This window comes from Oncorhynchus tshawytscha, linkage group LG06 (genome assembly GCF_018296145.1).
Source record: "Oncorhynchus tshawytscha isolate Ot180627B linkage group LG06, Otsh_v2.0, whole genome shotgun sequence".
In the NCBI taxonomy this organism is placed as follows: domain Eukaryota; kingdom Metazoa; phylum Chordata; class Actinopteri; order Salmoniformes; family Salmonidae; genus Oncorhynchus; species Oncorhynchus tshawytscha.
This window is the reverse complement of record NC_056434.1, coordinates 12,127,992-12,145,424: the sequence shown is the minus strand read 5'-3', so window position 1 is coordinate 12,145,424 and position 17,433 is coordinate 12,127,992. Positions and strand designations below refer to the sequence as shown.

At 41.8% G+C, this 17,433-nt stretch overlaps 1 protein-coding gene across 1 annotated transcript in view; it reads left to right on the top strand.

Annotated features, from left to right (window-relative positions):
- LOC112246729 (zinc finger protein GLIS1-like) overlaps positions 1 to 17,433 on the top strand; it is a 154,062-nt gene that overhangs the window by 93,564 nt on the left and 43,065 nt on the right. Inside the window, exons 5-6 of the mRNA XM_024415237.2 lie at positions 14,091 to 14,252; positions 16,812 to 16,922. Of these exons, the coding sequence (XP_024271005.1) occupies positions 14,091 to 14,252; positions 16,812 to 16,922 (273 nt within the window). The remainder of the gene's footprint in view (positions 1 to 14,090; positions 14,253 to 16,811; positions 16,923 to 17,433) is intronic.

Genomic DNA, 17,433 nt, shown 5'->3' with positions numbered 1-17,433 from the left:
AGTGTTTCTTGTTTTTGTATTACGTTGTGTTTATTTTACTAAAACACTCCCTGAACTTGCTCCCCAACTCTCAGCTCACATCGTTACAGAATGACACCTCACCTAAGGGAAGCATCAATGAGCGATTGTTATTTTTTTTGTTTCGGTGGGAAAGACGTCGGGTTCGGGAGCCGCTACAGGCTCTCATGCCTCAGACAGATCGCCAGGCTCCCCTACCTCCGCCGGTTCGTCAGGCTCCCCTACCTCCGCCGGTTCGTCAGGCTCTCATGCCTCAGTCAGATCGCCAGGCTACCCTGCTACAGCCAGATCGCCAGGCTACCCTGCTACAGCCAGTTCGTCTGGCTTTCATGCTTTCACCGTATCGCCAGGCTCACCTGCTTCCACCGGTTCGCCAGGCTCTCATGCCTCAGCCGGATCGCCAGGCTCACCTGCTTTCACTGGATCGCCAGGCTCCCCTTCTTCCACCGGCTCGTCAAGCTCTCATGCCTCAGCCGGATCGCCAGGCTCCCCTTCTTCCACTGGCTCTTCAAGCTCTCATGCCTCAGCCGGATTGCCAGGCTCCCCTGCCGCAGCCAGTCTGTCAAGTTCCAGCGCATGAGCCATCGTGACCAGTCCGCTCCTGATCCCCGGGATTGTCCCTTTGGTTGGCGTCCTGCGGCTGGAGCGGAACGCGCCGGGGAAGGGGTACCGTTACATATACGCTCTCTGGCACACTAGGTCACCATGCTCCTGCGTCTCAGCCAGACACAGCCGCACCTCAGCAGAGGTGACCGGTCTGCTCCTGATCCTCAGTATCGTCATCTTGGTCGGCATCCTGCGGCTGGAGCCGCGCGTCAGGGAGTACAGTCACATGTGCTCCCTCTCCGGCCTCTAGGTCACCAGGCTGCTCGTTATGGCGCACACCTGTCACCATCGTTATGCGCACCTGCACATCATCAGACTCACCTGAACTCCATCAGTTCCCTGATTACCTTCCCTATATATGACACTCCCTTTGGTTCCTTCCCCAGGCGTCATTGTTTATGTTTCCTGTCTGTGTGCTGTTAGTGTTTCTTGTTTTGTATTATGTTCTGTTTATTTTATTTAAACACTCTCTGAACTGTCTCTCAGTGCACATTGTTACTGAAGCTGAGAAGCCTCTAGTCAAACGGGTGGTGGTGGTGAGAGCAGGCCAGAAACAGGACAGTGTCCTGGTGTTCTAAGCTAAACAGGAGGATTCCCCCATGTCAGCTGCAACACCGAAGACTATAGCTGTAGAGAAAAGAACTTTAGAAAGTTATTCCTCACAAAAAGCTAATTGAGGAGGTGAGGCCTTTGCTTACATGACCTCGGACCTAGTGAACCTCTTCAGAAAACTCTTTGTTTAATCTCTTTCTCCCTCTCTATTTCTCCACCTCTTTCTCAAGGATTTCTATCAGAATCCTGTCTGAGATGTTGTCAGCGGCAGCTTTTTTTCATCTCCAACGCGGCACAATAAACGGGCAGTTTGTTTCGATCCTCTCCAGCATATTCAGCTAGGCTCTTTCTAATGAGCTCTCTTTTGGAGGTTACCGATACACTGTGGCCATTTAGGTGGCCAACTGTTTGGGCTACTCTCTGCCAGTCAGGAGTAATTTCCCATGAAGGCCTCAGGTGCGCTGCAACTCCACAGCCCAGTTCTCTGGGCCCATAAGATGTCTGCTGTGATTGACTGCCGGCCCCTCAGCCATGTCAGAACCCCCCGTCACCCCAATGTTTACAGAGCTGCCCAAGCAGTCCTGTGGGATGGTGTCAAACGTGGCTCAGGCCCTGCTCACTCGCTCCCTTCGTGTGCTTATCGAGCCTGTTTACCTTAGAACCAACCATTCAGAGGGGAAAGCCAAACATGTTTAAAGCAATTAATGTGATTAGCGTCTAAACTGTTTTCACAAATAATAATATCAAAGGTGTGTTCAGGAGAAGCTGAAGCTCTGTGGTTTCCACACCTCGGCTGGCTCCAGGCCTCCCCACCCATACCTCCCTCCTTGTCCTCCTATTTTACTTCTATGCTCATCCATTTTTCTGAAAAATATTTTTTTTTATTTTCGCTCCTTATAAAATAGCTCTGAAAGCTCTCACACACGACAGAAAAGTATGCTATACAACTTCAACCCAAACCAGTCTTGCTTTAGACTTTGCCAACGTCTTCTCAGCAAGCTACTAGACCATGCACAGTAAATGCTCTGAGTCAGTAAACCAATGTCTTGTGAATAATGTGCCCATGCCCAGCGGTGGTAGTAGGGGCCCCTGGTACTGCACTATGTAGGAAATAGGCTGCCATTTGGGACACTGGCAGTGACTCACTGCCAGCCGACCTCGTGCGCTAATAGCCGTCTCTACACGATTATCACACCTTTCTCCAGAGACCCATAACTCTAATTTAGCCTTCAATTCGTATTACGCTTAAGAAAGCGATAAAAGACTGATTATGTCCCGTCTACATTAAATACATACATTTGGCCCATCAATAAGGGCTGTATTAGTGTTTAAACTCAATCGTTCTAACCCATATTTCAAGAGTCAGCATGGTACATATCTGTCAGGACTGGCATGCCAGTATAGACGGCTTCTTCTCTGGGATTTGATTAAAACTCCACCTCCTCTTTTCAGTCCTATACATTTTGATGACCCTGCCTCTAGAATAATACAGTTCCAGTTTGTATTGTGTGGTCTGACACTTTTAGATGTTTTCCAAGCCCTCAGGTCGAGGGGGCCTGAGCAGGCACACTTCTCTGCCCTGTGTTGATGCAGCAGGGTGGGCTGGGCATCATGGACCACCCATCTCATGACATGGTGAAATGTAGTGTGCACTACATGTACACTATACCGTACACTACATACCAGATCGTGTGACATTGGTTCTCTGTTTCTGTGGGAAATGTTTCCTTTCCCGCTCTGCATTGCGATTGACTGCCACACTGTGTATGTTTGTGTGTATGTGTGTGTGTTCATGTGTGTCCCTTCGTATGTGACATAGAAGATCCTCAAGCACTTACAAACGATCCTGCTATCCAAACATCAACATACAAGACCAGAAGATTCCTTGGTCTCATCTGACTCACATAGTCATCAGCACAAAAGCTCTAAGCATCCCCATAGAGACTCATGTTTCTGTTGTGATAAGTGGACTGCTTAAAGCGCTTACACATAGACACACACACACACAAACCAGGTCATTCGACCCACCTCTACATGGCAGGCTTAGGTTTCTCCCTTATTAAATGGATCAGGGCCTGTGAGTAGAGAGCCCTGCCTGTCCTAGCTGTGAATATGGTGTCCTGTCTGCCCTAGATGTGAATAGAGGATCCTGTCTGCCCTAGCTGTGAATAGAGGATCCTGTCTGCCCTAGCTGTGAATAGAGGATCCTGTCTGTCCTAGCTGTGAATATGGTGTCCTGTCTGCCCTAGCTGTGAATAGAGGATCCTTTCTGCCCTAGCTGTGAATAGAGGATCCTGTCTGTCCTAGCTGTGAATAGAGGATCCTGTCTTTCCTAGTTGTGAATAGAGAATTCTGTCTGTCCTAGATGTGAATAGAGGGCCCTGCCTGTCCTAGCTGTGAATATGGTGTCCTGTCTGTCCTAGATGTGAATAGAGGATCCTGTCTGTCCTATATGTGAATATAGAGTCCTGTCTTTCCTAGATGTGAATAGAGAATCCTGTCTGTCCTAGATGTGAATAGAGGAGCCTGTCTGTCCTAGATGTGAATATAGAGTCCTGTCTTTCCTAGCTGTGAATATGGTGTCCTGTCTGTCCTAGATGTGAGTGAATATAAGACCGCTTAGCATTTCATAGCTTCCACACATAGTCTACATGCCACTGACGCAGACCTTTGGAACATCTACATTTTAAGAAATCAAATAAATCCCATGTAATATAGCCTACACCTTCACAATAAATCCATGTATTTATTTTAGACAGGTCCAAAGAAGCATGATATGAAGAAAATGTAGTCTATTTCAGAAGAACAGAATAGCATACTCTGAGTTGTCCTTATGTGAGGTCCTTATGTGGCTATGCCAAATGGCTGTGGGCTACACTAGTTCATTTAGCAGACAAGATTTGCTTAGAATTCTGTGGCATTATTTTATATTATTTTGTAGTATGAAGAATACAATTGAACAAAGCTGAATAAAATAGAAAGGATATTTTCTCCAAATGATTTGAGGGAGTGTGCACATGCTGTTATTCTGTGTTGAGAGGTTAATAAAGAAATAGGTGCTCCTATATACTTAATACATTTAATTTAACTTTTATTTAACTAGGCAAGTCAGTTAAGAACAAATTCTTATTTACAATGACGGCCTACTCTGGCCAAACCAGGACGACGCTGGGCCAAATGTGCGCCCCCCCCATGGGACTCCAATCATGGCCGGGTGTGATACAGTGATTTAAAGATATTATTTTAACTTTCGTTGTTCTACAAACGTTGGGCTATATGTTTGAATTTTTTATATATTGTAAGGCTGCATGATGCGACTCTAATGATGATTTGAAAAAAGTCCTTTGAAAGGCATGAGCTCTGCTTTGTTTTTTGCATAGGCTGTACACACTTCATCAGTCTCTCATTCACAATTTGACAAGCACTTGATAATGCCCCGAATTTCACAACAGCATCCCCTTTGTTACCGTAATGCACCCTAAAAAAACATTTTGCGGCCAGTGGCCGTTGTGCCCTTGGCCTGGAGTGTTGCGTTGTGCCCTTCTCCCTGAGTGTTACAGGCTTCGAAGCGCATCTCACTCTCATGGCTCTCCATCTGGTGATAGAGTCTTTCTCACAGGCTACAAGTGAAGACAGACACATCGGGGACGCAACTGTGCGTCCCAATTCCAAGGTGCATATCCAATTTTATCCAATTCCAAGGTGCATATTGAAGATATTGGAAGAACTGTACACATTTACTTTTCGTCAGCCAACAAGACGAGTAGGCCTAATGAACAGCAGAAGCACTAGCCTATGTCAATCTACTATCCCCCATGCTACAAAAGTTGACCTATTCTATTCTGTGCAAGAAATAAATATTCCAAACATAGTCTGGGACAGTTGTGGAATGCAATAGATCCCAAATTAATACAACCACTAGCATCCAACATTTTAGGGGGGAAATGTTGCTGACACAACAGATGTTTAGCTTAAAATGTGAATAAACTATTAGGCTTTTTCTTCACATTACCAGCGCAGCAATGCGCACATAGCAGTACATTAAGCACGGAAGTTCCATTAGCAGGAAGTGACTGCAAATGTGATTATGCATGTAATGTTTTAATTATAAAGGTGCATTTTTATGGTGAAAATTATCTTCCCGAATTTGAAACTTAATGTGCTTAATTTTTTGAAGTTATTTGGCCACATTAGTTGTGATTACAAACCTTATCAAAAACCTATCGCCACATAGCACTCACTTCTGTCATCATGAAGTGGTTTTAGAGGCTGTTTAAGGATCATATCATCTCTACCTTACCTGACACTCTAGACCCACTTCAATTTTCATACCGCCCCAATAGATCCACAGATGATGCAATCGCAATCTCACTGCACACTGCCCTATCCCATATGGACAAGAGGAATACCTATGTAAGAATGCTGTTCATCGACTATAGCTCAGCCTTCAACACCATAGTATCCTCCAAACGTATCATTAAGCTTGGGGCCCTGGCTATGAACCCCGCCCTGTGCAACTGGGTCCTGGACTTCCTGATGGGCCGCCCCCAGGCAGTGAAGGTAGGAAACAACAACTCTACTTTGCTGATTCTCAACACAGGGGCCCCACAAGGTTGCGTGCTTATCCCCCTCCTGTACTGCCTGTTTACCCATGACTGCTTGGCCACGCATGCCTCCAACTCAATCATCAGGTTTGCAGACAACACAACAGTTGTAGGCCTGATTACCAACAATAATCAGACATCCTACAGGGGAGGAGGTGAGGGCAGAGTGGTGTCAGGAAAAGAACCTCTCCCTCAACATCAACAAAACGAAGGAGCTCATCGTGGACGTCAGGAAAAACAGAGAGCGCACGCAACTATCCACATCGACGGGACTGCAGTGGAGAAGGTGAAAAACATAAAGTTCCTCAGCATACACATCACTGATGATCTGAAATGGTCCACCCACACAGTGTTCTGAAAAAGGCGCAAGAGCGTCTCTTCAACATCAGGAAGCTGAAGAAATTTGTCTTGGCCCCTAAGATCCTCACAAACCTTTACAGATGCACAATTGAGAGCATCTTGTCTGGCTGCCCAATGCAACACAGGGGGTACACTGCCTGCCCTCCAGGACACCTATAGCACCCGATGTCACAGGAAGTCCAAAAAGATCATCAAGGATATCAACCACCCGAGCCATGGCCTGTTTACCCCGCAATCATCCAGAAGGTTAGGTCAGTACAGGTGCATCAAAGCTGGGAGAAGAGACTGACAAACAGCTTCCATCTTAAGGCCATCAGAATGTTAAGTAGCCATCACTGTCCGGCTACCACCTGGTTACTCAACCCTGCACCTTAGAGGCTGCTGCCCTATACACATTGCTAGTCAAAAGTCTGGAAACACCCACTCATTCCAGGGTTTTTCTTTATTTTTACTATTTTCTACATTGTAGAAAAATAGTGAAATAACACATATGGAATCATGTAGTAACCAAAAAAGTTTGAAACAAATCAAAATATATTTTATATTTGAGATTCTTTAAAGTATCCACACTTTGCCTTGATGACAGCTTTGCGCAAGCTTGGCATTCTCTCAAACAGCTTCATGAGGTGGTCACCTGGAATGCATTTCAATTAACAGGTGTTCTTTGTTAAAAGTTCATTTGTGGAATTTCTTTCCCTTTCTATGCGTTTGAGCCAATCAGGTGTTGTGACAGGGTAGGGGTGGTACATAGAAGATAGCCCTATTTGGTAAAATAACAAGTCCATATTATGGCAAGAAAAGCAAAGACAAATGACAGTCCATCATTACTTTAAGACATGAAGGTCAGTCAATCCGGAAAATGTCAAGACCTTTGAAAGTTTCTTCAAGTGCAGTCGCAAAAAACATCAAGCCCTATGATGAAACTGGTTCTCATGAGGACCACCATAGGAAAGGAAGACCCGAGAGTTACCTCTGCTGCAGAGGATAAGTTCATTCGAGTTAACTGCACCTCAGATTGTAGCCCAAATAAATGCTTCACTGAGTTCAAGTAACAGACACATCTCAACATCAACTGTTCAGAGGAGACTGCATGAATCAGGCCTTCATGGTCGAATTGCTGCAAAGAAACCACTACTAAAGTACAGCAATAAGATTAAGAGATGTGTTTGGGCCAAGAAACACGCGCAATGGACATTAGACTGGTGGAAATCTGTCCTTTGGTCTGATGAATCCAAATTTGAGAATTTTGGTTCCAACCGCCGTGTCTTTGTGAGACGCAGAGTAGGTGAATGGATGATCTCCACGTCTGTTGTTCCCACTGTGAAGCATGGAGGGGGATGTATGTTGGGTCATTGTCCTGTTGAAAAATAAATGATAGTCCCACTAAGCGCAAACCAGATGGGATGGCGAATTGCTGCAGAATGCTGCAGTAGCCATGTTGGTTAAGTGTGCCTGGAATTCTAAATAAATCACTGACAGTGTCACCAGCAAAGCACCCCCACACCATCACACCTTCTCCTAAAAGCTTCACAGTGGGAACTGTGTAAGGGCTATTTGACCAAGAAGGAGAGTGATGGAGTGCTGCATCAGATGACCTGGCCTCCACAATCCCCCGACCTCAACCAAATTTACAATGCCAATCTGACATTGCTCATCCTAATATTTAACTCTATTCTTTTACTTTAGATTTGTGTGTATTGTTATGAATTGTTAGATATTACTGCACTGTTCGAGCTAGGAACACAAGCCTTTCACTACACATGCAATAACATCTGCTAAATATGTGTATGTGACCAATAACATTTGATTTGATTTGAAAACATATAGGCCTATGGGTTAGGCTACATGAGGTGTGCGACTATGATTCGAAAAGGCGCAAAAAATAGTCTGTTTCTTATGCTGGGCATCATTTACAAGTGATAAAATATCATTCACAAATTAGAGGCTAATATTGTCCCCATCAAACTATTGTTGATTTAATCTTGTCTTTACCATATACTAAATACTAAATGTGTGAAATTTGTTTTGATTTAGAATGGACCATTATCATGCACCTGTCTCGAAACTGGGGCAGGGGAAAAAATACATTTCATCTATGCACTTAAATAGTGAATGGAGGATGCTTTTCCCGTGGTTCATTTTCATGCCAACCAGGTAGGCTATACTCCTGTTGTAAAGGTACACAATGTGCATAATATTAGAAAAGTTGAGAAATAAATATAGTAGGCCTAATCTATAGAAAGCTCATGGTCTCCTCCTCTTTTTAGTAGAGGCCATCACATAGCCTATAGAAATGTTACACAACATGAGCTCATGGGCTCTAATGAAGTGCATGATTAGATTTTCGATTACCTTTTGCATTGATGTCAGAGTGATTAGAAGGACAATAGAGTGCTGAGTACCAGGCAGTTAGCAAGTTTGGGAGGCTACTAATGACCATCAGCAGCATCAGAGCTTGGAGAAGCCTAATTACCATGACTAAACAGTCAAGTAGAATTTGACTGCCTTCATGACTTGTGACCTCCGGTGTGGCGGTAATACAGTTACTGTAGGGCCCTGTCTGTCCTAGCTGTGAGTGAATAGAGGGACCTGACTGTCCTAGCTGTGAATAGAGGGTCCTGTCTTTCCTAGCTGTGAATAGAGGTCCCTTTCTTTCCTAGCTGTGAATATACTGTAGGGCCCTGTCTGTCCTAGCTGTGAGTGAATAGAAGAGCCCATGTAAGAACGTTGAGCCCAGATCAGGACTGAAGTCCCATTAGAAGAATGGTGTCTCTCTCCTTGGGTGTAACCCAACACTCCCCAACCTTCCCCAGTGCACGTGCACACACATACATGCACACACAACGTGTGTGTGTGTGTGTGTGTGTGTTTGTGTGTGTGTGTGTGCACTTTTCTCACCCCTGATCAGGTAGGTGGGGCCGGCAGAGGTAGGCGGGGCCAGTAGAGCCCTCAGATTGAGTAATAGGTTAGGGTTAGGGTCCGGGCAGAGCCCTCAGATAAGGTAACGGGTAAGTGATTGTACAGGAAATGGCCCTGATGCAATGCTCCTCAGTGGCTCCAAAGCCTCACATTGTGTGGGCCATCCATGGCAGCCTTGACTGATATTGATGTCAGGCTGACCATTGCCGCGTGTCACTGTGAATAGTTAAGGTGGATTAACCGAGCGGGATATGTCTACTGTACTTTAGCAGTGTTTATGATACCACTGTTTACTGTGCTGTACTGCACTGTATTACTGTTTAATGTGCTGTACCACTGTTTACTGTACTGTATTGCACTGTATTACTGTTTAATATGCTGTACCATTGTTTACTGTACTGTACCATTGTTTACTGTACTGTGCTACTGTTTACTGTACTATAATGTACTGTACTGTACCACTGTTAACTGTACTGTTCTACTGTTTACTGTACTATAATGTACTGTACTGTACCATTGTTTACTATACTGTACCATTGTTTACTGTACTGTGCCATTGTTTAGTCTACTGTACTACTGTTTACTGTACTGTACCATTGTTTACTCTACTGTATTACTGTTTACTGTACTGTACCATTGTTTACTGTACTGTACCATTGTTTACTCTACTGTATTACTGTTTACTGTACTATAATGTACTGTACTGTACCATTGTTTACTGTACTACTGTTAACTGTACTGTTCTACTGTTTACTGTACTATAATGTACTGTACTGTACCATTGTTTACTGTACTACTGTTAACTGTACTGTTCTAATGTTTACTGTACTCTAATGCACTGTACTGTACCACTGTTTACTCTACTGTACTACTGTTTACTGTACTATAATGCACTGTACTGTACCATTGTTTACTGTACTGTACCATTGTTTACTCTACTGTATTACTGTTTACTGTACTATAATGTACTGTACCATTGTTTACTGTACTACTGTTAACTGTACTGTTCTACTGTTTACTGTACTCTAATGCACTGTACTGTACCACTGTTTACTGTACTGTACTGTACCATTGTTTACTATACTGTACTGTACCATTGTTTACTCTACTGTACTACTGTTTACTGTACTCTAATGTACTGTACTGTACCACTGTTTACTGTACTGTACCACTGTTTACTGTACTGTACCATTGTTTACTCTACTGTACTACTGTTTACTGTACTCTAATATACTGTACTGTACCACTGTTTACTGTACTGTCCCATTGTTTACTGTACTGTATTACTGTTTACTGTACTATACTGTACTGTACCACTGTATACTGAACCATTGTTTACTGTATTGTACCATTGTTTGTCTACTGTACTACTGTTTACTGTCATATAATGTACTGTACTGTACCACTGTTTACTGTACTGTACCATTGTTTACTGAACTGCACCATTGTTTACTGTACTGTACCATTGTTTACTATAATGTACTGTACTGTACCATTGTTTACTGTACTGTACCATTGTTTACTGTACTGTACCATTGTTTACTGTACTATAATGTACTGTACTGTACCATTGTTTACTCTACTGTACTACTGTTTACTGTACTGTAATGTACTGTACTGTACTGTACCATTTTTTACTGTACTGTACCATTGTTTACTCTACTGTACTACTGTTTACTGTACTCTAATGTACTGTACTGTACCACTGTTTACTGTACTGTACTACTGTTTACTATACTATAATGTACTGTACTGTACCATTTTTTACTGTACTGTACTACTGTTTACTGTACTCTAATGTACTGTACTGTACCACTGTTTACTGTACTGTACTACTGTTTACTGTACTATAATGTACTGTACCATTGTTTACTGTACTACTGTGAACTGTACTGTTATACTGTTTACTGTACTATAATGTACTGTACTGTACCATTGTTTACTGTACTGTACTACTGTTTACTGTACTGTTCTACTGTTTACTGTACTATAATGTACTGTACTGTACCATTGTTTACTGTACTGTACTACTGTTTACTGTACTGTACTACTGTTTACTGTACTGTACCACTGTTTACTGTACTGTACTGTTCTACTGTTTACTGTACTGTTCTACTGTTTACTGTACTATAATGTACTGTACCACTGTTTACTGTACTGTACCATTGTTTACTGTACTGTACTATACTACTGTTTACTGTACTATAATGTGCTGTAGACTGTTAACTGTACTGTACAATTGTTTACTGTACTGTACCACTGTTTACTGTACTGTACTGTACCCTACCACTGTTTACTGTACTGTACTGTTCTACTGTTTACTGTACTGTACTGTACCATTGTTTACTGTTTTACTGTTTACTGTACTGTACCACTTTTTACTGTACTGTACCACTGTTTACTGTACTGTACTGTTCTACTGTTTACTATACTGTACTACTGTTTATTGTACTATAATGTACTGTACTGTACCATTGTGTACTGTATTACACCATTGTTTACTGAACTGTACCATTGTTTACTGTACTGTACTACTGTTTACTGTACTCTAATGTACTGTACTGTACCACTGTTTACTGTACTGTACTACTGTTTACTGTACTACTGTTAACTGTACTGTTCTACTGTTTACTGTACTATAATGTACTGTACTGTACCACTGTTTACTGTACTGTACGATTGTTTACTGTACTGTACTACTGTTTACTGTACTATAATGTACTGTACTGTACCATTGTTTACTGTACTGTACTACTGTTTACTGTACTGTACTACTGTTTACTGTACTGTACCACTGTTTACTGTACTGTACCACTGTTTACTGTACTATAATGTACTGTACCGTACCATTGTTTACTGTACTGTACTACTGTTTACTGTACTGTACTGTTCTACTGTTTACTGTACTGTACTGTACTGTACTGTTCTACTGTTTACTGTACTGTTCTACTGTTTACTGTACTATAATGTACTGTACCACTGTTTACTGTACTGTACCATTGTTTACTGTACGGTACTATACTACTGTTCACTGTACTATAATGTACTGTAGACTGCTTACTGTACTGTACGATTGTTTACTGTACTGTACTACTGTTTACTGTACTATAATGTACTGTACCATTGTTTACTGTACTGTACTACTGTTTACTGTAATATACCACTGTTTACTGTACTATACTGTTCTACTGTTTACTGTACTGTACCACTGTTTACTGTACTGTACTGTACTGTTCTACTGTTTACTATACTGTACTACTGTTTACTGTTTTACTGTTTACTATACTGTACTACTGTTTACTGTACTGTACTACTGTTTACTGTTTTACTGTTTACTATACTGTACTACTGTTTACTGTACTGTACTACTGTTTACTGTTTTACTGTTTACTATACTGTACTACTCTTTACTGTACTGTACTGTACTGTTCTACTGTTTACTATACTGTACTACTGTTTACTGTACTGTACTGTACTGTTCTACTGTTTACTATACTGTACTACTGTTTACTGTACTGTACTACTGTTTACTGTTTTACTGTTTACTATACTGTACTACTGTTTACTGTACTGTACTGTTCCACTGTTTACTATACTGTACTACTGTTTACTGTACTGTACTACTGTTTACTGTTTTACTGTTTACTATACTGTACTACTGTTTACTGTACTGTACTACTGTTTACTGTTTTACTGTTTACTATACTGTACTACTGTTTACTGTACTGTACTACTGTTTACTGTTTTACTGTTTACTATACTGTACTACTCTTTACTGTACTGTACTGTACTGTTCTACTGTTTACTATACTGTACTACTGTTTACTGTACTGTACTGTACTGTTCTACTGTTTACTATACTGTACTACTGTTTACTGTTTTACTGTTTACTGTACTGCACCACTGTTTACTGTACTGTACTGTACTGTTCCGCTGTTTACTATACTGTACTACTGTTTACTGTACTGTACTGTACTGTGTTGTATTGTTTTCATTATTGATTCCCATTCCCACTCTTCCTGGGCTCCAGCAAAATTAAGGCCGTTTATACCATTTTAAAACATTACAATACATTCACAGATTTCACAACACACTGTGTGCCCTCAGGCCCCTACTCCACCACCACCACATATCTACAGTACTAAATCCATGTGTATGTATAGTAAGTATGTTATCGTGTGTGTGTGTGTGTGTGTGTGTGTGTGTGTGTGTGTGTGTGTGTGTGTGTGTGTGTGTGTGTGTGTGTGTGTGTGTGTGTGTGCATGTGTCTGTGCCAATGTTTGTGAGGCTTCACAGTCCCCACTGTTCCATAAGGTGTTTTTTATCTGTTTTTTAAATCAAATATTACTGCTCGCGTCAGTTACTTGATGTGGAATAGAGTTTCATGTAGTCATGGCTCTATGTAGTACTGTGTGCTTCCCATAGTCTGTTCTGGACTTGGGGACTGTTAAGAAACCTCTTGTGGCTTGTCTGTACCATGGTTTACTGTACTGTAATGTACTGCTGTTTACTGTACTGTAATGGACTGCTGTTTACTGTACTGTACCACAATTTATTGTACTGTACCACATTTTACTGTACTTCTGTTTACTGAACTATAATGTACTGTACTGTACCACTGTTTACTGTACTGTACTGTACTACTGTTTACTGTACTGTACTGTAGCACTGTTTACTGTACTGTACTGTACTACTGTTTACTGTACTGTACCACTGTTTACTGTACTATAATGTACTGTACCCCTATTTACTGTACTGTACCACTGTTTACTGTACTACTGTTTACTGTACTATAATGTACTGTACCACTGTTTAATGTACTGTACTACTGTTTACTGTACTGTACTACTGTACTGTACCGCCTTCATCTCATATTGATCTACTTTTCTTCCCCTGTCTCTCATCCTCTCCATCCTCTCTCCCTCTCACTCTGTCTCTTTCTCTCTGTGTTTTCCTGCTTGTTTGTGTGTGTGTTTGTGTGGGTGCATGTTCTCGTGTGTGTGTGTCTATCCATCTATCCTCTCCTAACAGTTTGAGGGCTGCAACAAGGCCTTTTCCCGCCTGGAGAACCTAAAGATACATCTACGGAGCCACACGGGGGAGAAGCCCTACCTGTGCCAGCACCCCGGCTGCCAGAAAGCTTTCAGCAACTCCAGCGACCGGGCCAAGCACCAGCGTACTCACCTAGACACGGTCAGCACACATGGAGACAGTCTCCACTGGTTCTACTCTCCTCTACTCCCACGGCCTCTCTGCTGTAGATCATAGATCATGTCTATTAGAAAGGGTTAGAGTCATGGTTCTATCCAGTCATGAACACTTACAGGTGCCCTAAAAGAAGTGGAATGGGGTGATGTTGATGTTTGAACTCTTTAAAAAATATGTATTTTACCTTTATTGAACTAGGTAAGTCAGTTAAGAACAAATTCTTATTTACAATGATGGCCTTCCAAAAGGCAAAAGGCCTGCTGCGGGGGCGTGGGCTGGGATTAAAAATATAAAATAAAGTAAAAATATGGGACAAAACACACATCATGACAAGAGACAACACTACATAAAGAGAGACCTAAGACAACAACATAGCATGACAGCAACACATGAAAACACAGCATAATAGCAACACAACATCACAACAACATCGTAGCAACACAACATAGCAGCAGGTAGCAGCACAAAACTTGGTACAAAGATTATTGGGCATAAACAACAGCACAAAGGGCAAGAGGTGATTTGGTTTGTTATAGAAGTGCCGAGCACCACATGTCCAACCCTGGTTAGAGTGTATGTTGAGGCATCCGTAGAGTAGTATCAAACTTTTTGGTTTAGGATATTTGATGCTGCTACTCACATCATTGGAAGAATTGTACACATTAAAGCGTTAGTGCCTATTACCAAGCTTAAATGCCGGTTTCCATCTCTTGACAGTATCACAGTTCTACTTGCACATTAATCTTCTGCACATCTATATCTCCAGTGTTTAGTTGCTATATTGCAATTATTTCGCAACTATGGTCTACTTATTGCCTTACCTTCCTTATCCTACCTCATTTGCACACACTGTATATATACTTTTTCTATTGTATTATTGACTGTATGTTTGTTTATTCCATGTGTAACTGTGTTGTTGTTTGTGTCGCACTGCTTTGCTTTATCTTGGCCAGGTCGCAGTTGTAAATGAGAACTTGTTCTCAACTAGCCCATCTGGTTAAATTAAGGTGAAATAAAAATACAAATTATTGAAACCTCAGCCATTCTCAATCACCCTACACTCCGTTCCCTCACGACATGCTACGCATAATTTAAATATCCCTTGCATTATGCCGCGTTCAGAACAACTGGGAGCTCGGGAAAAAAACGATTTGTTTTGAATGGTCATCCAACTCAGAATTCCAAGTTGGGAAATCAGGCCTCTTTCTAGAGCTCCGACTTTCCGACCTTAAGATCACTGACGTTATGATTTGACCTCGTTTTTTTCCCGAATTCCCAGTTGTTCTGAACGCGGCATTAGTCTGACGCGAGTCACGGTAAGTCAAATAACCAGCGGTTAGTTTAGAGGGGAGTGTTCTGCCTCAGACTTGTCTCTCTGCTACAGAGGGGAAAGCAATGGCTGTGTATAAAGGAAAGGAACGCCTGAGTTAGCCACTACTCACTTGTCCTGTCTGTCACTCCTCCAACGTCTTACTGTATCAGAGTCCACAGGCCTCAGCCAGCCTTGAGCCACCCAGCCTCACTACCGTATGTATGTATATACACACTGCCAATTACACAGCCATCCCAGAAGCTGATGGCCGCGCATTAGCGCCCTGCCGAGAGTCTAATTTCGCCGCCTGCCACCCTGCCAAACGCACTTTAGTGAAAAAATAATGTTAAACTGTAATGATATTTATACTAGACAGAAGTTTTCTTGTTTTTTTCTCTCTCGCTCTTTTCTCCACTTGTGGGTCTGTGTTGGGGCAGCGTTGCGTAGGAATAACAAAGAGGACGGAGATTAGTGGTGCTGAGAGCGGCTTGGAATAACGTGTTATTTACCGAAAAAAGCGAGGTACGAACTGAGAGCTAATAAAGAGGCGTATCGCCTTTCACTTTAAAGGCTGCCTTATATTCCACTGTACAGAGAGAGAAAAAACAAGGGGAAAATCTCTATCAAGGGGCTACATGCAGTATTTTCTTTGCTAATATTGTGTGAAGATGAGGACATGTAATGACACTGCTGTAGTGATTGATGTTGCTTTGGTGATCACGTTTAGTGCCCCTCACATCTTTTGGTGCAGTTTGCACTTTAACTTTACTAGACCTTTATAAACCTTATAAAGAATGTCATCTTTGGAGCACTGAAATGCTGCTTTATATTTGGTTTCTTGTAGTAGGCTACTTCAAAAATGGAGAAAAACTGAACTCCTTCGAATTGTCTCTTCTCTCTCTTTCTTATTCCTTCTCTTGCCTTCAATTTCTTCAGTTACTCTGTGTATTCTCAGCTGAAAGGTAGGAGTCTATTTTTGCTTTCTTATTTCATCAGATTTCATTCCTGTTGTGTCTGCATTTTTGTTCTTGATTTTTTTTTCGTATTATTTTGCAAAATAATCAAATGCCTAATGCATACATGTTCTTGTGGTTTTATATGAATCAATATAGCAATGTTAGGTTTCTTTGACTCGTGGTTGTGGGTTTCATTGCGCTGTTATTATATAATAAATAGTTGCTTTGAATCATATACTTATCATGTACTTATCATATATTTGTCATGTTCTATAGAAACCGTACGCATGTCAGATCCCTGGCTGCACCAAACGCTACACAGACCCCAGCTCTCTACGCAAACACGTCAAGATCCACTCCGCCAAAGAGCAACCTATGCATAGAAAGGTAGGCCTTCCATTTACGGACCAACATATTTACAGCTGTGGCATACCTGTTGCAAAAAAGCCGGGAAGAGATGTTTGATGTGCCGATTCTATGGCACAGGGTTGAACTGATACAAAACTGATACACAAAACAACGCTGAATTCAAAACTTTTGAGTTTTTAAATTTAAATTACTATAGAAGATTATTGCAAAAAAATATATAATGTTATGTATATTTGGGGGATACAACCATCACAGCTCTGCAGATTTTGCTGTGAAGAGACAGAATCATTAGATCACTTGTTTTGATAGATGGGAGGGGTTGAAGGTAGCTGAAATTTTGTTTTGATAGATGGGAGGGGTTGAAGGTAGGTGAAGGGTGGAATAAAATAAAATAATAATAATAAAGAGGTGACGAATGTACAATCACCATGTCCGTGTACCGTGTCTGTAAAAGGTATACGGTATGCTATGTATTAGCTGGAAGTAGAAGCTTAAGTATTGTTGTTCATTAGTTTTCTCCAATTACCTG